Source organism: Haliotis rufescens, unplaced genomic scaffold (genome assembly GCF_023055435.1).
Source record: "Haliotis rufescens isolate VD_foot unplaced genomic scaffold, xgHalRufe1.0.p SCAF_1, whole genome shotgun sequence".
Taxonomy (NCBI): domain Eukaryota; kingdom Metazoa; phylum Mollusca; class Gastropoda; order Lepetellida; family Haliotidae; genus Haliotis; species Haliotis rufescens.
Genome location: NW_025963779.1, coordinates 10,628,465 through 10,649,010, shown reverse-complemented (window position 1 = coordinate 10,649,010; position 20,546 = coordinate 10,628,465). Strand labels below are relative to the sequence as shown.

The 20,546-nt window shown below is 48.0% G+C and overlaps 1 protein-coding gene across 1 annotated transcript in view; it reads right to left on the bottom strand.

The window, feature by feature from the left end:
• The window catches only part of LOC124147426 (X-ray repair cross-complementing protein 5-like), a 38,078-nt gene that overhangs the window by 15,642 nt on the left and 1,890 nt on the right, over positions 1 to 20,546 (bottom strand). The window contains exons 2-12 of the mRNA XM_046518093.2: positions 19,171 to 19,284; positions 18,475 to 18,658; positions 16,510 to 16,558; positions 14,290 to 14,415; positions 13,588 to 13,749; positions 12,797 to 12,911; positions 12,105 to 12,240; positions 4,480 to 4,589; positions 4,230 to 4,292; positions 2,624 to 2,761; positions 211 to 319 (exon numbers count right to left, since the gene is read on the bottom strand). Coding sequence (XP_046374049.2) covers positions 211 to 319; positions 2,624 to 2,761; positions 4,230 to 4,292; positions 4,480 to 4,589; positions 12,105 to 12,240; positions 12,797 to 12,911; positions 13,588 to 13,749; positions 14,290 to 14,415; positions 16,510 to 16,558; positions 18,475 to 18,658; positions 19,171 to 19,284 — 1,306 coding nt within the window. The remainder of the gene's footprint in view (positions 1 to 210; positions 320 to 2,623; positions 2,762 to 4,229; positions 4,293 to 4,479; positions 4,590 to 12,104; positions 12,241 to 12,796; positions 12,912 to 13,587; positions 13,750 to 14,289; positions 14,416 to 16,509; positions 16,559 to 18,474; positions 18,659 to 19,170; positions 19,285 to 20,546) is intronic.

The window sequence follows — 20,546 nt, the reverse complement described above, 5'->3', positions numbered from 1 at the left end:
TACCCGACCGCCCTCATTGGCAGGAACAAGCCTGTGAAATTTCAGCTTCATTGGTCCTGTTTCTGAGGGGAAGGTGTTCATGACGGGCACCACACAAACAGGCCATGACTTCAGTTCACTTGACTTTCTGTCAGGTGAGCTAAACATAACACTGACGTAAACATTACACTATTCTGTAAGAAGTGTGACTGTATATCCTTCAATACATACCAGTGGGTTTGTATTTCTTGTTGGTTTCACCCTCATCAGTGATGGGCAGAGTTCCAAAGGTAAACTGACGTAGGTCCTCGGCAAAAGGGATTTCCGCCCAATACAAACACTGCACAAGAAAATTCATGTAATTTGAGAGATACAAAACTTGCTTTACAAATTTCAGAAGTCTTTCTTCGTAAAACCATTCAAAGTTGATAGCATGTCACAGCATCATCTACACAAGAGAACTACAATGACATTCATAATACACAACTGACTCTTGGATTTTACCACCATGTCTCATACCAAGAATCATTACAAACTTGATTGCACAGTCCTCAATGTTTATACAATTTGTGTTAACATAATAATAACAAAGATAACTATGGGGATTTATTTATTGTCTGGGAAATTATTTTCTCACTGAACAACTATGTTTTGTAACTTCTTCATTAGCGAATTTTCGATGATAGTTCCTTTGTTTTGATTGTTAAATAAGCAGTTCTTCACAACGAGACATCATTCAATGAGTTGACTTTCTTTTCCAAAAGTGAAAACATTAAAGCTACCATGTTACACCTGAAACAGCAGATCACCAAGTCTGTAGTGAAGCATGTCAGTTAATCACACTATGACACTACTTTGCATAAACAAGAGTCATCAGAAGATAACACATCCCCCCAGTCTGGTGCAATTCAGAAATAGAGTTTGGCCTCTTTGTACCCCACTTCTCTTTCATTGCCATTGGATACCTTCAGTTCAGTGAAAAAATAAATAACGCTGTTTGTTATTTTTCTAAATCCCAAATCATCAAATGGCACCAGTTCACCACAAGAGTGATCTAGCAAGTTTCATCCAGAAAAAACAACGGGTTTTTTAAGTTCTGCTCTGGAAACGACCCCACTTGTCGTCATGAAAACATAAAAAAAAGATAACCACAAAAATCCCAAATCATCAAATGGCACCAGTTCCCCACTAGACTGATCTATTTAGCAAGTTTCAACAAGAAATATTAAACAGTTTTGGAGTTCTGCTCCTGAAATGGAAAACGGATGCACATGCTGATCGCTATATCCCCCCCCTCCCCCACCCACCCCGTTTTTCAAACCAGGGCAATAAAAGTGTTGTGTATATTTCTGCTTTACAGAACAAATGATTTCAATATTGTGATGCATATGGCACCAACCCACTGCTATTTAAAGCAACACTGATCACTGGTGGCACCTTCATACACACCATAGTTCCAGGAAATAAATGAAAATAGTGCCAAAAAAAGTTGCAGTTAGCATTCATGTTAAAATATTTTTGCATAAGTACTGAGGAAAAGTAGTGTCACAGCACTGTGGCTCACCTAGATATGTAGTCAATAAGGACAGTCACTGAGTGCTATCAGCATTGATATTCAAATATTACCAAAACCTAACTAATTGAACAATTATGTTATCTATAATAAGGAGTAAACAGCAGGACAATGTCAGATTCTTCAGTCTGGTAAATTTCAGAAGAGAAAACTTTACAGGGGTTAAAACAAGGTAAAAAATGGCCATAAACCGATTTTTCAATATGACTGCCATTACAACTTTCTTGAAAACGGGAGTCTTTAAGAAAGTCAGGTGGCATCATTGGTTGGAACAAGAATTTAAGACTTAGAACATGGTCAATGTGCAAAGGTGAAATCAAGGTCAAATTTGATAATATCCCAAGTAATGACCATATAGAGGTTTTTGATATGGCAATATGGCCATATTGAAATCTAGATTCGAACCTCTTGAACAAACTGGGGTGGCAACAAGCACGTGAAGCTTCAGCTTCATTGGTCCAGTGAATTCTTGGGAGATGTTTGCAGTGCAAGGAAATGCAATTCGAGAGAATTTGAAAGTGCAAAGGTCAATCAAGCATGAAATACTCATATCCTCCGCCAATATGACATGTCCGGTTGTGTGCAAGAAATATTGGACAGTTTTCAAGATCTGCTCCAGAAACGAGCACTACCGCCATTTTCAGTCTAAGTAAAAGTCGTTGCAATGGAAAGGTTAAATAATTTTTTTTTTAAATCCCCAACTATCAAAAGGCACAGTTTACCACTAGACCTATCTATGTGCCAAGTTTGGTAAAGAAATGTACGGACGGACGGACGGAAGGATGGAAGGACAGACAGTCAGCACCCATTCCTATATTCCCCTTCCACTTTGTGGCAGTTTATAATATTAAAAGCTAAAAAAATAAAATATTACAAAAACAAATGCTAACAAACTGGCCATGGCAAAAGCTCACTTTACATTCTTCCAGGTGAGCTAGATATGCCATAAATGCAATAACTTGACACCAAAAACTTGTATTTCCCAAGTCTAGAGCTGGCAGGCCAACTCATTTGACTGTAGTTTTAGGCCACACAGCTGTAACAATCCCTGTCTGTGAAGTGAGTGCCTACCTCATAATTGGCCTTGATGGAAGGCCAGAGAACTCCAAGTTTAGGTCCTGAGGCACTGGAGTAGACTCTTCGAGCGATGACCACCATGTTTGTCTCATAGAGGGCGTTGATCATGGCAGAGAGAGCGACCCCAGCAGCCTGTAGTTGAGGAATGAGTTAAAAACAGGGTCTGTCTATAGAGGTGATAAGTTTCAATGTATGATTCTCTAATTTCACAGTGACACATTCTACAATGTTGGTCTATAGAGGCATCAACGCCAGCTAATTTGTTTTTGGGTTGGAGAAAGTTCCATGGTGATGAGTAATAGTTAGAAGGATGTAAACAAAGTTATAAAAGAGTGAGTGAGTGAGTGAATGAGTATGGTTTTACGCCGCTTTTAGCAATATTCCAGCAATATCACGCCGGGGGACACCAGATATGGGCTTCACACATTGTACCCATGTCGGGAATCGAACCCGGGTCTTCGGCGTGACTAGCGAACGCTTTAACCACTAGGCTACCCGACCGCCCCAGTTATAAAAGAAACTTTGTCCCACACATGTATAATGATATGCATACATATGTAATACATAAATAATTATGGAAATATTTGGTAAAACATTCCTAACTGTAAATTATTACACAAAACACGTTTGTATTATTGGGGCACAATCATCAAGGGGAGTCTCTCGCCTGCAGCCGCTGCAGTGAAACAATGACCCATATCCGTGAAGCGGGTCATGACAAGCGACATGAGGTCAGGCCTACAGCATATCACTATGCGGGAAACGTTGACCCAGTTTCCATGTAGCGAGGTATTAGCACTTTTGGACAGAGTGAATTATTGACGTGTCAGGCTACCGGACTAGACATATTAAAATTAGGGTGGTAAGTATGGTTCATGGTAAATGTGCAATCACACCCATTAATATTAATATTTTTTTAATTTGAAGTTTACACAATATATGGCTTTTCCATTGGAAGAGAGGCCAGTCACATGACCGCAAAACTGAAGTTCATAAGCGTATGAATGACACAATTTGACATTCAGACATTTTTAACGAGACGTAATTCTTGAAATGACGTAAACACTGACAGACTACTTCCACATTCCTGGGGAAACCCCTGTGAATTCCCTTGCATAAATACATATTTCTGAATATTTAGACTCTTCAATCTTGAACTCAGCATACACTGAGAAACGTCAGAAACGGGGCACTTTACATATTGTTTTGCATAATTATATAGATATACTACTACAACTGTGACAGTGAGTTGCATGACAATATCTATTTATGCATCAAAGTGACCATATCGCTAGCTCTCCGTTGGGCTTCGGTGACAGCACGTGGAGCCGTACAACCAATGTAAACAAAGGATAACTACGCAAAAACAAGTAGATTTTCACGTTTTATGATACTTTCTTAATGAACCGTAACCATTCTTTGAAATTTGTTTATGAAAATGTGTAGACTTGTCAAACATGAAACGGATGAAAAGCATATGCAATATCTTGAATGGACTGTGAAAGATGTAATGAATCGTCACATGGCGCTGGCCTGTGGCAGAGGTACTATGCTGGCTGGCTGCCGTCCGCATGGAACTCTGGGTAGGAGAGTGACCTACCTCATCACCTTTCTCTGCAAAAACAACATTTGTCCCATCTCCGAGGAAGTGATGGCGTCTTACCTGAAAATGTTAGTGCAAGGGTTGAAATGATGTTCATATAAAAACTATTAACATACCGCTGAACACACCTTCCCACTTTCTATGAAGTGAAATACATTTTGTTTTAATGTTCTCACATTTTGTTTTACAAATAAACACATTTTTAAACTTTGGACAACATGAACTTGACGTTTTTGAACATACTCACATTTTCACTTTTTGTAAAGCCAAGAACCTTCAGACATTTCTCCGCTCTGTACTTCATGTTTTCTTTGTCATCTTCAGACATTGGCACTAATGTGTTACCATAGCGATAACCTGCAACATTTGGAGAGATGAAATATTTCAGGAATTTCATGCAATTTCAAAATTATTCTTTCTTTCAAATCATTTGGCAGTGAATCCCAATATTTTCAGTGTCTTTGGAAAGTTTCCTAATAACCAAAGTATTTCTTCTGCAACTTCTGTGAGTAATGCTTCTAATCAAAAAGATTTCTACTGGCAACAAAATGAACAAGAGCATATCTTTTTGTTTTAGGGTCTAAGAGGAAAATTATCGAGATTGACTTTATGGACTTCTTTTCGTGAGGCATGACACTTCTGACATGGTTTATAGCTTTGTTGTAATAGGTTACCATACCCTGTACCCCCTCCACCTCATCCCTACACACCCTGCCTGACATCCCCCCTCCATCTCATCCCTACACACCCTACCTGACGTCCCCTCTCCACCTCATCCCTACACACCCTGCCTGACGTCCCCCCTCCACCTCATCCCTACACACCCTGCCTGATGTCCCCCCTCCACCTCAGCCCTACACACCCTGCCTGACGTCCCCCCTCCACCTCAGCCCTACACACCCTGCCTGACGTCCCCCTCCACCTCATCCCTACACACCCTGCCTGACGTCCCCCCTCCACCTCAGCCCTACACACCCTGCCTGACGTCCCCCTCCACCTCATCCCTACACACCCTGCCTCACGTCCCCCCTCCACCTCAGCCCTACACACCCTGCCTGACGTCCCCCCTCCACCTCAGCCCTACACACCCTGCCTGACGTCCCCCTCCACCTCATCCCTACACACCCTGCCTGACATCCCCCCTCCACCTCATCCCTACACACCCTGCCTGACGTCCCCATCCACCTCATCCCTACACACCCTGCCTGACATCCCCCCTCCACCTCAGCCCTACACACCCTGCCTGATGTCCCCCCTCCACCTCATCCCTACACACCCTGCCTGACATCCCTACACACCCTGCCTGACGTCCCCCCTCCACCTCAGCCCTACATACCCTGCCTGACGTCCCCCCTCCACCTCAGCCCTACACACCCTGCCTGACGTCCCCCTCCACCTCATCCCTACACACCCTGCCTGACGTCCCCCCTCCACCTCAGCCCTACACACCCTGCCTGACGTCCCCCTCCACCTCATCCCTACACACCCTGCCTCACGTCCCCCCTCCACCTCAGCCCTACACACCCTGCCTGACGTCCCCCCTCCACCTCAGCCCTACACACCCTGCCTGACGTCCCCCTCCACCTCATCCCTACACACCCTGCCTGACATCCCCCCTCCACCTCATCCCTACACACCCTGCCTGACGTCCCCATCCACCTCATCCCTACACACCCTGCCTGACATCCCCCCTCCACCTCAGCCCTACACACCCTGCCTGATGTCCCCCCTCCACCTCATCCCTACACACCCTGCCTGACATCCCTACACACCCTGCCTGACGTCCCCCCTCCACCTCAGCCCTACATACCCTGCCTGACGTCCCCCTCCACCTCAACCCTACACACCCTGCCTGACATCCCCCTCCACCTCAACCCTACACACCCTGCCTGACGTCCCCCCTCCACCTCAACCATACACACCCTGCCTGATGTCCCCCTCCACCTCATCCCTACACACCCTGCCTGACGTCCCCCTCCACCTCATCCCTACACACCCTGCCTGACGTCCCCCCTCCACCTCAACCCTACACACCCTGCCTGACATCCCCCTCCACCTCAGCCCTACACACCCTGCCTGACATCCCCCCTCCATCTCATCCCTACACACCCTGCCTGACATCCCCCCTCCATCTCATCCCTACACACCCTGCCTGACATCCCCCCTCCATCTCATCCCTACACACCCTACCTGACGTCCCCTCTCCACCTCATCCCTACATACCCTGCCTGACATCCCCCTCCACCTCAGCCCTACACACCCTGCCTGACATCCCTACACACCCTGCCTGACATCCCTACACACCCTGCCTGATGTCCCCCTCCCCCTCATCCCTACACACCCTGCCTGACGTCCCCCTCCACCTCATCCCTACACACCCTGCCTGACATCCCTACACACCCTGCCTGACGTCCCCCCTCCACCTCAACCCTACACACCCTGCCTGACATCCCCCTCCACCTCAGCCCTACACACCCTGCCTGACATCCCTACACACCCTGCCTGACATCCCCCCTCCATCTCATCCCTACACACCCTGCCTGACATCCCCCCTCCATCTCATCCCTAATCACCCTGCCTGACATCCCCCCTCCATCTCATCCCTACACACCCTACCTGACGTCCCCTCTCCACCTCATCCCTACATACCCTGCCTGACATCCCCCTCCACCTCAGCCCTACACACCCTGCCTGACATCCCTACACACCCTGCCTGACATCCCCCCTCCATCTCATCCCTACACACCCTACCTGACGTCCCCCTCCACCTCATCCCTACACACCCTGCCTCACGTCCCCCTCCACCTCATCCCTACACACCCTGCCTGACGTCCCCTCCACCTCATCCCTACACACCCTGCCTGACATCCCCCCTCCACCTCATCCCTACATACCCTGCCTGACATCCCCCCTCCATCTCATCCCTACACACCCTGCCTGACATCCCCCCTCCACCTCATCCCTACACACCCTACCTGACGTCCCCCCTCCACCTCATCCCTACACACCCTGCCTGACGTCCCCCCTCCACCTCATCCCTACACACCCTGCCTGACGTCCCCCCTCCACCTCATCCCTACACACCCTCCCTGACGTCCCCCTCCACCTCAGCCCTACACACCCTGCCTGACGTCCCCCTCCACCTCATCCCTACACACCCTGCCTGACGTCCCCCCTCCACCTCATCCCTACACACCCTCCCTGACGTCCCCCCTCCACCTCATCCCTACACACCCTGCCTGACGTCCCCCCTCCACCTCATCCCTACACACCCTCCCTGACGTCCCCCCTCCACCTCAGCCCTACACACCCTCCCTGACGTCCCCCCTCCACCTCAGCCCTACACACCCTGCCTGACATCCCCCCTCCACCTCATCCCTACACACCCTGCCTGACATCCCCCCTCCATCTCATCCCTACATACCCTGCCTGACGTCCCCCTCCACCTCATCCCTACACACTCTGCCTGACGTCCCCCCTCCACCTCATCCCTACACACCCTGCCTGACGTCCCCCCTCCACCTCATCCCTACACACCCTGCCTGACGTCCCCCCTCCACCTCATCCCTACACACCCTCCCTGACGTCCCCCTCCACCTCAGCCCTACACACCCTGCCTGACGTCCCCCTCCACCTCATCCCTACACACCCTGCCTGACGTCCCCCCTCCACCTCATCCCTACACACCCTGCCTGACGTCCCCCCTCCACCTCATCCCTACACACCCTGCCTGATGTCCCCCTCCACCTCATCCCTACATACCCTGCCTGACATCCCCCCTCCACCTCATCCCTACACACCCTGCCTGACGTCCCCTCTCCACCTCATCCCTACACACCCTGCCTGACGTCCCCCTCCATCTCATCCCTGCCTGATGTCCCCCTCCACCTCATCCCTACACACCCTGCCTGACGTCCCCCTCCACCTCATCCCTACACACCCTGCCTGACGTCCCCCCTCCACCTCATCCCTACACACCCTGCCTGACGTCCCCCTCCACCTCATCCCTACACACCCTGCCTGACGTCCCCCTTCACCTCATTCCTACACACCCTGCCTGACGTCCCCCCTTCACCTCATTCCTACACACCCTGCCTGACGTCCCCCTCCACCTCATCCCTACACACCCTGCCTGACGTCCCCCCTTCATCTCATTCCTACATGCCCTGCCTGACGTCCCCCTCCACCTCATCCCTACATACCCTGCCTGACGTCCCCCTCCACCTCATCCCTACATACCCTGCCTGACGTCCCCCTCCACCTCATCCCTACACACCCTGCCTGACGTCCCCTCTCCACCTCATCCCTACACACCCTGCCTGACGTCCCCCCTCCACCTCATCCCTACAAACCCTGCCTGACGTCCCTACATACCCTGCCTGACGTCCCCCTCCACCTCATCCCTACATACCCTGCCTGACGTCCCCCCTCCACCTCATCCCTACAAACCCTGCCTGACGTCCCTACATACCCTGCCTGACGTCCCCCTTCACCTCATTCCTACACACCCTGCCTGACATCCCCCTCCACCTCATCCCTACACACCCTGCCTGACGTCCCCCTCCACCTCATCCCTACACACCCTGCCTGACGTCCCCCCTCCATCTCATCCCTACACACCCTGCCTGACGTCCCCTCTCCACCTCATCCCTACATACCCTGCCTGACGTCCCCCTCCACCTCATCCCTACACACCCTGCCTGACGTCCCCCCTCCATCTCATCCCTACACACCCTGCCTGACGTCCCCTCTCCACCTCATCCCTACATACCCTGCCTGACTTCCCCCTCCACCTCATCCCTACACACCCTGCCTGACATCCCCCCTCCACCTCATCCCTACACACCCTGCCTGACATCCCCCCTCCACCTCATCCCTACACACCCTGCCTGACATCCCCCCTCCACCTCATCCCTACACACCCTGCCTGACATCCCCCTCCACCTCATCCCTGCCTGATGTCCCCCTCCATCTCATCCCTACACACCCTGCCTGACATCCCCCTCCACCTCATCCCTACACACCCTGCCTGACGTCCCCCCTCCACCTCATCCCTACACACCCTGCCTGACGTCCCCCTCCACCTCATTCCTACACACCCTGCCTGACATCCCCCTCCACCTCATCCCTACACACCCTGCCTGACATCCCCCCTCCACCTCATCCCTACACACCCTGCCTGACGTCCCCCTCCACCTCATCCCTACACACCCTGCCTGACATCCCCCCTCCACCTCATCCCTACATACCCTGCCTGACATCCCCCTCCACCTCATCCCTACATACCCTGCCTGATGTCCCCCTCCATCTCATCCCTACACACCCTGCCTGACATCCCCCTCCACCTCATTCCTACATACCCTGCCTGACATCCCCCTCCACCTCATCCCTACACACCCTGCCTGACATCCCCCTCCACCTCATCCCTGCCTGATGTCCCCCTCCACCTCATCCCTACACACCCTGCCTGACATCCCCCTCCACCTCATTCCTACACACCCTGCCTGACATCCCCCTCCACCTCATCCCTGCCTGACGTCCCCCTCCACCTCATCCCTACACACCCTGCCTGACATCCCCCTCCACCTCATCCCTACACACCCTGCCTGACATCCCCCTCCACCTCATCCCTGCCTGACGTCCCCCTCCACCTCATCCCTACACACCCTGCCTGACATCCCCCTCCACCTCATTCCTACACACCCTGCCTGACATCCCCCTCCACCTCATCCCTGCCTGACGTCCCCCTCCACCTCATCCCTACACACCCTGCCTGACATCCCCCTCCACCTCATCCCTACACACCCTGCCTGACATCCCCCTCCACCTCATCCCTGCCTGACGTCCCCCTCCACCTCATCCCTACACACCCTGCCTGACATCCCCCTCCACCTCATCCCTACATACCCTGCCTGACATCCCCCTCCACCTCATCCCTACACACCCTGCCTGACATCCCCCTCCACCTCATCCCTACATACCCTGCCTGACATCCCCCTCCACCTCATCCCTGCCTGATGTCCCCCTCCACCTCATCCCTACACACCCTGCCTGACGTCCCCCCTCCACCTCATCCCTACACACCCTGCCTGACGTCCCCCTCCACCTCATCCCTGCCTGATGTCCCCCTCCACCTCATCCCTACACACCCTGCCTGACATCCCCCTCCACCTCATCCCTGCCTGACATCCCCCTCCACCTCATCCCTACACACCCTGCCTGACGTCCCCCTCCACCTCATCCCTACACACCCTGCCTGACATCCCCCTCCACCTCATCCCTGCCTGACATCCCCCTCCACCTCATCCCTACACACCCTGCCTGACATCCCCCTCCACCTCATCCCTACACACCCTGCCTGACGTCCCCCTCCACCTCATCCCTACACACCCTGCCTGACATCCCCCTCCACCTCATCCCTGCCTGACGTCCCCCTCCACCTCATCCCTACACACCCTGCCTGACATCCCCCTCCACCTCATCCCTACACACCCTGCCTGACATCCCCCTCCACCTCATCCCTGCCTGATGTCCCCCTCCATCTCATCCCTACACACCCTGCCTGACGTCCCCCTCCATCTCATCCCTACACACCCTGCCTGACGTCCCCCTCCACCTCATCCCTACACACCCTGCCTGACATCCCCCTCCACCTCATCCCTGCCTGACGTCCCCCTCCACCTCATCCCTGCCTGATGTCCCCCTCCACCTCATCCCTACACACCCTGCCTGACGTCCCCCTCCACCTCATTCCTACACACCCTGCCTGACGTCCCCCTCCACCTCATCCCTACACACCCTGCCTGACATCCCCCTCCACCTCATCCCTGCCTGATGTCCCCCTCCACCTCATCCCTACACACCCTGCCTGACGTCCCCCTCCACCTCATTCCTACATACCCTGCCTGACGTCCCCCTCCACCTCATTCCTACATACCCTGCCTGACGTCCCCCTCCACCTCATCCCTACACACCCTGCCTGACATCCCCCTCCACCTCATTCCTACATACCCTGCCTGACGTCCCCCTCCACCTCATCCCTACACACCCTGCCTGACGTCCCCCTCCACCTCATTCCTACATACCCTGCCTGACGTCCCCCTCCACCTCATCCCTACACACCCTGCCTGACATCCCCCTCCACCTCATCCCTACACACCCTGCCTGACGTCCCCCTCCACCTCATTCCTACATACCCTGCCTGACGTCCCCCTCCACCTCATCCCTACACACCCTGCCTGACATCCCCCTCCACCTCATCCCTACACACCCTGCCTGACGTCCCCCTCCACCTCATCCCTACACACCCTGCCTGACGTCCCCCCTCCATCTCATCCCTACACACCCTGCCTGACGTCCCCCTTCACCTCATTCCTACACACCCTGCCTGACGTCCCCCTCCACCTCATCCCTACACACCCTGCCTGACGTCCCCCCTCCACCTCATCCCTACACACCCTCCCTGACATCCCCCTCCACCTCATCCCTACACACCCTGCCTGACATCCCCCTCCACCTCATCCCTGCCTGATGTCCCCCTCCACCTCATCCCTGCCTGACATCCCCCCTCCACCTCATCCCTACACACCCTGCCTGACATCCCCCTCCACCTCATCCCTACACACCCTGCCTGATGTCCCCCTCCACCTCATCCCTACACACCCTGCCTGACGTCCCCCCTCCACCACATCCCTACATACCCTGCCTGACATCCCCCCTCACGTCCCCCTCCACCTCATCCCTACACACCCTGCCTGACGTCCCCCTCCACCTCATCCCTACACACCCTGCCTGACGTCCCCCTCCACCTCATCCCTACACACCCTGCCTGATGTACCCCCTCACGTCCCCCTCCACCTCATCCCTACATACCCTGCACGATGTCCTCTTTCTCCATCTCTGTCTCCTCCTCGTCGTTCATGTGCTGTGTCCGCAAGTTGCCCACCTTTTGGTCAGGATCCTTTGCATACACCTTCTTCCAGCTCTGCTTCAACTTGAAGTCTTTTATCTGTATCATTTAAGCCAAACCTTAATAAGGGTGAGAGTTGCTTTAGTTGCAAATATTTCTTTTGTTTGTTTGTTGTTTAGAGCCAGATGTAAGACCTCATCCTATAATATGAATCTGGACCAGATGAATTAGTGATCAACATCATGAGCAACAATCCACACCATCAGGACATGACGACATACAATCAACCAAGCCTGACCACCCAATCCATTTAGTCGCCTCGTACAACCAGCATAAACTTCTATTCCAACCAGGAATCCCCACACACGGTGCAATTATTTGTGATAATAGGGCAACAGCTACTCAGCCACAACATTTCCAATTATCAAAGTTATACTTGATCCTGATTTTCGATAAAATTCGAAAGTTAACAACTCCAAAACTGGGCTCACAATGTGTTCCAATATTCAGTGAGTTCTTTTTGTGAAATTGGGTTTGTCATAATTGACATTTATCCTCCTACTTCCATGATGCCTATTGAATGTAAGGTCGGATGGACTGTACAGAGTACAATTCAGGGATCACAAGTCACGGGTACAATCAAACAAACACTCACTTTTCCGTAAAAGTTAATCGGTATGCGGAGATCAGGCCCAATATCCATTGTACATTTCCATGCTGTCGGGCGGACCTGGCGAGCGGTGAAATAACTCAGGGCAGGCAGCGCTTCACTGCAAAGATAAACATCGCACTATGACTGACTTCAAGCAATCATTATTTCCATCAATAAGCAAATGTAGTTCACTGTGATATTTGTATACAGGAAACAATGAGGAAGGGAGTGTGGTTTATTCCATGATAAAACATTGTTCTATCATGACGTCATTTCTGGAGATTCGAACATATGCTCTTAACTTGATGACGTCGTAAATTGGAAGATGCTATTTTTAAGAGGTAAATGTCTAGTGTCTAGTTGTTCCCAATAGATGTAGCTGGGCAATGCAGATCAATGCGATGGCTGAACAATCGCATCAAGAAGTGGGCAAGATATGACAATTGGTATTAGGAGAAAAGGTACAGATAATCGCTGTGACAATTGTGAGAATAACTCCCCTGTCCATAAAATGGACTTGTCCGACATTGCAGAGATCAAATTGTATTCAGCAATATACTGGTATCATAACTTCTCTATTCTGCACACACACAGTAGCTAGTATGACAAAAGTAATATAAAGGGACCCGACAACAGCTGCCCACATTCCCTAGACACCCCAGTGTTATTTCTCTTGGCCGTGGATGTGCTTGGCTTGCTATCACAGAGAGCCACATACAAATTGTCATGTAACTCGTACAAGAAAACCTCAGAACGTACTTTCCAAATTTGAGTGAAGTGACATGTCAACAAACCTGAACGAATAGCATTCTCCCTCCACTTGGTCCAGAATATGTTTGACCATAGCTTCCCCTGCTCGCTGCTGAGGGGTCTTTTCCTTGCGATGACCGTTGACCGATGCCCCCCCTGCATCTCCTCCCCCTTCCTCATCCTCATCATCCTCAATGTTGGGGCCACTGAAATTGGATTCATAATATCATGGTAAAAGTGTTGTCTAAAACTATTGTTCTGCACCCATGAATGAATGACCGTCCTCTCTCGAGGCAGTACGACACCGCCCAAACTTATGGTATGAATCATAGTATCGCTGTGATGAATTAACCTACAGTTTTAACAGCTTAGCCTCAGTTGGTCATCAACCTTTCACACCATTCCATGCGTCTATCAAATTAATATTATTTAGTAACCCTAATGCAACAGCTAATTTCCGTATTGCACACTTGGTTCAAAGGTGTTAAAAGAGACAACGATCGATACCAATTCGAAAAATATTTAGATAAAGTTTTGAATGCCTTGTTATCTACTGTATTCGTTCCAAATTACAAGAAATATTTATTCATCTGTAAAGCACTTCATTGACATGATATTCTCAAAATGCATTACTTATTCACCTGAGTCACAGTAGGAACTATAGAGACACTGTAGGAGTAAACAGTCCGGTATAAACATGTAATATTATTTCATGAATCAAAAGCAAAAAAGCATCCCTGACGTACATGACATCGAGATTCGTCCCCGAGTTGTGGAGGGCGCCAATAATGGTGTCCAGTTGATCATCTCCGAACTCTCCCCCCAGGTCCGACAGCAGGATGACACGCTTCGAGGCAAACCCTCTCTTACCTCTGAAACAACACAGGTAACACCAACATTAAATGGAGCTTTCCACACACAAACGATCATACCCTGAAACCTTACGGTCTTGAATGAGTGAGTATTGTTTTTACACCGCTTTTAGCAATATTCCAGCAACATTGCAGCGGGGGACACCAGAAATGGACTTCACACATTGTACCGATGCAGGGAATCGAAACCCGGTTCTTCAGCATGACAAGCAAATGTTTTTAATCACTAGGCTACCCCACTGCCCCCTATGGTCACAAGGTGCTCCAATAATATCAAGCTATCATTGGTCAAGGTTTCAAAAGTAACCCATGACATGGTGCAGAATAGTCCACCAAGTACCTCATGCATGTGACCTAAACCTTTCATGGGTGGTCGCTATGTGTGATCATGTGTCACCCTGCCCAGATGGTGAGGTGAGGTGAAATGGGGTTTAATGTCACGTCCAAGATTATTGCACTTACATAGCGACGTGCATGCACATGTGTGTGTGTGTGTGGCTGCTTGTACTAGTCTGGACTGATGCCGATTTATAGTGCAAGCACACCGAGATACCATGCCGCAGTTTAACATGAATACCCTACACAGACACAGTATACTGACTCCGAGCCGACCAGTCCTTGTTTTAGCCCCTTAATGCCGAGCGCCAGACAGGGTAACAACAAGTACCATCTTTTAACGTCTTTTGGTATGATGCGGCCGGGGATCAAACCCCGGACCTTCCGCTCTCCAGACGGACGGACGGAGGCTGTCTCTGCCCAGATGGAGTGAATCTCTGTTCATAATGTCGACCTCTCACAAGACTTGATTATTTACAGGTCTCTGTGACACAGCTCGAATATTGCTGACAGCGGTGAAAAAGAACCAAAGTTTTGTCAAAGTGGATAAAGTGCGTTTAGTAATTTTAGCTGCATCCGCAATCTCATACTCACAGAGCATGCTACAGTGAAACAAATATAACTATAGTCATAATCTCTCATATGCTAATAGCTAAAGAAAATCATTTATAGAGGTAAACATGCATTTGTGTGAGATTCTGTAAGCTACTGGTTGTCTGTGTTTCATTAGCACTCTACCAGCCACCCACAGCAGTTGCAGGCAAGGTTTCTCACATCAACGTGACAAGACAAGTGCATATTTCACTGTACCATGAATAAATTAAAATTTTAACCAAGGCACATAGATCACAACATATGTCCACTAACATGTACATGTTCATATAACATCAACATCGTCCAATGACTGGTAGCCATGTGTAACAGTGATGCTAGGCCTAACAAAGGGTCTGACTCGCGTACACCTTACGTCCTCTAGTGACCACTGGTGCTTAGACATACTGAGATGACATAATGTTATGAATCTGCCACATGTTAATGGCCTCCTTAAGGGGAGCAGATAATTCCTATTTTGTTGCTATCATTATTCAGGAGAGTGCAGAGTTATTTCCCCTGGTCACATCATCACAAAGCTCCTTCCCAGCGTGTGACACCTTCGTTACACTCTCGGTAACATCGCTGCCACCAGTGTGGGCGCGGCCATTACACGAATCTTGAAATTTGCCCTCTAACCCCAAATGTAGCAATGTTTATACTTTTGTTTATATCTTTGGGAATGCCATCATATTTCATTTCGAAAAGGATTACGACTGACCATGTTTTCCAGCTGAATTTACTTTGTTGTTTTAATAATCAGATTGGTTCGAGATTGCAGACTAACGGAAAATCAACCAACTTCTCCCTTACACTCTTACTATATCAATAACAAGATAATTTTAATGAAACAGAAATTCAAACTGACAAAGAAAGAAAGTAATTTAGCAGCGATAAGTGTATTCGGCGCCACGACAGTCCTCACTTGTTTGTAAACATAACGGTCATTCAGTTGCAAGTTCAACTCCAAGCATGGTTGTGGCCACCTATCACAGTGGGGAGTTATGACTGGTGGCAGCGATAGTATAGACAGCTCCGCGAATGGGCTATTGCTGCGAGGAGCTTGCATCATCACATTCAATAAATGAAATTGAAATTAATGAGGGTATAGTAATAGATGTTTGTTGTTATTTACTGAACTAGGCACAACATGGTAATTGTACTTACTGTATTCCCTGGACAAGATGATCCATGGCAACAACCAGTGCATCCAGGACTGTAGTTACTAAGGAAGATAACTCTTCATGACAGAATCAAACTACTGTGGCTGCAAATAGGCCTGCTGCAGCCAAAGTGTCTTTATACCTACTACTACTGTTGTTGCATATGCTGCTGCTACGGCTAAACCATTATTATCATCCGAATTGCTACTACCAGTTTCTTTTCTTTTTTAAATTGATATTTTTTATTCCTGTATCTCTGTTACATATGTATCTCTGTAGCCAGCGGAACTACAGAGATAAACATGATTGAACAAAAACCTTGAAGAACTTATAATCAAGATACAGGTCTCGTTTCTTTGGGAGTTTTTTTACAAGACAACACAAAGACAGTATTCACTCACCATTCACACATATAAGATCAGGGATAGTTCAAAACATTATAAAACATTATAATAATAAAGTGGTAATTAGTACAGTGTTTGCATTGGTCTCCAAAATAATGGGATCTCCTTGGATGCGTAAGCCGCAAGCCGCAAGCCGCAAGCCACAAGCCGCAAGCCGCCAGCCGCACAGGCATGAAGCTATCTAGGGGGGTTTGGGTGCATGACCCCACCATGTCATTTTTCCAATGTAGACCTGAAATGTTTAAGTGTCTGTTTTTTATGTGTGTATCACATGGATTTTGGGAGGCAAGAGAAACCATAACAAAACAACTATAAGTTATGCATAAGGTAAACTTTTTCTCAAAATGAAAAACACATAAGAGGATGGGCTTGCGTCCCAGTTTATTACAGTGCATATTTTTGTATATGGGATGCCGCATATGCCTACATTGTAGTATGTGTTCTTATTCGAATAAAACATGATACATTTCCCATTTAGTTTTAAACAAAATAAACCCATTTTTACCAAAATGATAGTTCCTTTCAATATAGTATCTCATTTTTAAATTATTCTTAAAATGTACAAGGCATGGTAGATCATTTTTTATCTTACATTTGTACAAGAAATATTTTGATGAGATGATGAAGAGATCAAACACAGCATCAGTCATGACATCCTTTTTACAACCAAAAGTATTAATTCTAATGTAAGATTAAGGTTATGAATGTGATTACATCCTCTTGACAACCATGTCATAAACTGTGACCAGAAAGTTTGAACAAAGTCACAATCCCAAAAGGGGCGGTCGGGTAGCCTAGTGGTTAAAGCGTTCGCTCGTCACGCCGAAGACCTGGGTTCGATTCCCGACATGGGTACAATGTGTGAAGCCCATTTCCGGTGTTCCCCGCCGTGATATTGCTGGAATATTGCTAAAAGCGGCGTAAAACCATACTCACTTACTCACAATCCCAAAACATGTGTGAGATAGACTCTCTCTCTTCATTACAAAACGAACATTAATCAGAGTCCTTAATTTGATTTTGCAGAGACAAATATTAGTTGTCAAAATCCTGTGGGTTATCCTGAATTGAAACCACCCCAGTTTTGTTTCCTGCCTTGATTAAAGGGATTGGAGAAATTACAATGCCATTCAAGATCAGATAAGAACTCAGCTTACCACTTAGATTTAGCAATACAATTACCTTCAGATGAGCATAGAGTATTATAATATGCTTTTGAACCTTTCTTTACAGGACAAAGCAATATATGTATGCATTCTTATTGTCTGCATTAGCTCCATTCAAAATAAAACAACTCCAATTTGTGAAACAGAACTATTATACAAAAACCTATCATTGTGAGTTCAAATCCAAGTTTGCCCCAATTATATTTTAGGTTTGTCAGCGCCATAGTGGGTGTCACCAAAAGTGGTAAACGTCTGAGGCCTGCATTACTGCGGGTGATCCCTCAAGCTGACATGCCGTGACATAGCTGGAATACTGTTCAAAACGGCGTTAAACCCAACTCACTCACTCACTCACTCACTCACTCACTCAAGAGAATGACTGGACTTTTGAAGGGATACAGTCGGCTGCTGTGTCCGAGGGCTGAATCTCATCCTTCACCTGCTGGAGCAGGTCAAAGTCCGCGACCCCAATAGGTCTGGCGATGGTGATGTTTTGGTAGCTATCTCCATCAGCCAGGGGGTTGTCCGTGCCATCAGTACCAAACAGAACCAGAGCCACCTCATCCTTAGACTCGGAGAACATCTGCAACAACATAATTGTTTGTTTGTTGTTTAACGCCACACTAAGCAATATTCCAGCTATATGACGGCAGTCTGTAATAATCCAAATCTGGACCAAGAAAATCCAGTGATTGACATCATGAAGATAGATCTACGCAAATGGTATGCGATGACGATATTATGTCAGCGAGCATGACCACCCAATCCCATTAGTCGCCTCTTACAACAAGCATGGGTTGCTGAAGACCAATTCTAACCCGTATCTTAACAGGTACTGAAACAACAAGTATATGAAAGTCTAAGTAGTACTTTTACATGTTGACAACATTGGTAGATTTCTATCCATTCACCAGATGAACGGTTTTCAATCTGATCTATCGCTGATCCATTTTGACTTATAGTTATCCATTTTGATAAATGGGCTGTTATGACCAGATAGTCAGGTCTGTTTTGCTGGATCCATTTTTAAAATGGATCCAGCAATACACGAGGAAGATATTATCCCAGTCAGCATTCAATATATAGTTGACGTACCTTCCTCTGGAGGATCATGGTGATGGCATCGATGGCCGTCTGCAGCGCGGACACCTCCCCCGGCGGTGCCTGATTCATTGAGGGGCCCACATCCAGCACAATAGCTATGGCTTCCTGAAAGTAGTATTTCTACATGTCATTTCTTGAGGTGGAATGATTCACCAAATACATCAATGTATCATGATACATTATAAGTTGTAGCAGGATCACGGGGGGTACATGGAGTTTATGTGTTATCGCGTTAGGCATCTTCCCAAGGCAAGGGAGTTAACTGATTTTAAAAGTCCAGTTTCAACCCTTGCTGAACTAGGCTAGTATTTTGGAGTTCTACTTTGACTGGACTAATTAGTCTATGCATTGTCCAATCAAAATCACGTAACAAAATCAATAGGGATGTCACGATTCACTGATTGTACTGATGCATCCTAGATAATTCTCACGATACAGTACAAGATACATGTTAATTTATATCAATATGAAATTTTATTGAAATCGGTATCCATTTGTTCGCGTATCGATTGATTTTTCTTTTTGAATCAAAATGTCACCATATTTTCTGAATTTTCTGAAAATATGCTTGTTTTCATTGGCTACTGAAGTATTATTGACCAATCAGAGACAGCAGTTCATCATAGTGTCTGTCACAGCGCATGCAGACGACATCATGGAGTTCTCGGAGACAGAATTTGAAGACCCGACGGGGAAGTTTAAGTTTCCGCTGTTCTATGAAGATGGTGTAAGAAAAGTTTGTCGCAAAAGGACTGTTTGTCAACTGTGTAAAACGCACATTTCCTACACAGGTAGCACAACCAACATGAACTTTCACTAACAAAGGCACCATCCATCTGCATAGATCGGCGCAACTCCAAGCCCTAGCACTAGTTGAAAGAAACCTTGTAAGAGACCAGCAACCGGTCAAGGTTCAATTTTAGATTCATTTTCGAAACTTAGCCAGAATTCAGAACAATACAAGCAAGTAACTAAACACGTAGCCTTATATATTGCACTGGATTTAAAACCCTTTTTAAACAGTTGAAAATGAAGCATTTATTAAAAGTAGCTCATGCAAGTATCACCATAGCTGACTAATACATGATTTGATTGTGCTGAAGTTCAGTTTGATATTGAGTTAATAATGATGTATGGTTACTATATTGTTTCCCCAAGATGTGGTCACAAGTGACATGATGCAATTGAACACTTTCATTCATTTAAATGACATCAAACAAATGTGGGACTGTAATCACTTTTCAGCATTTATTTCATGAAAATACATTTTAAGTGCAACTTAACTTGCTAGTGTCTGACACTTGTTTGAATGAACAGAATCAACCTTTTCTAAGTATTATAATTTTACAAAATAATTTACTGATAGT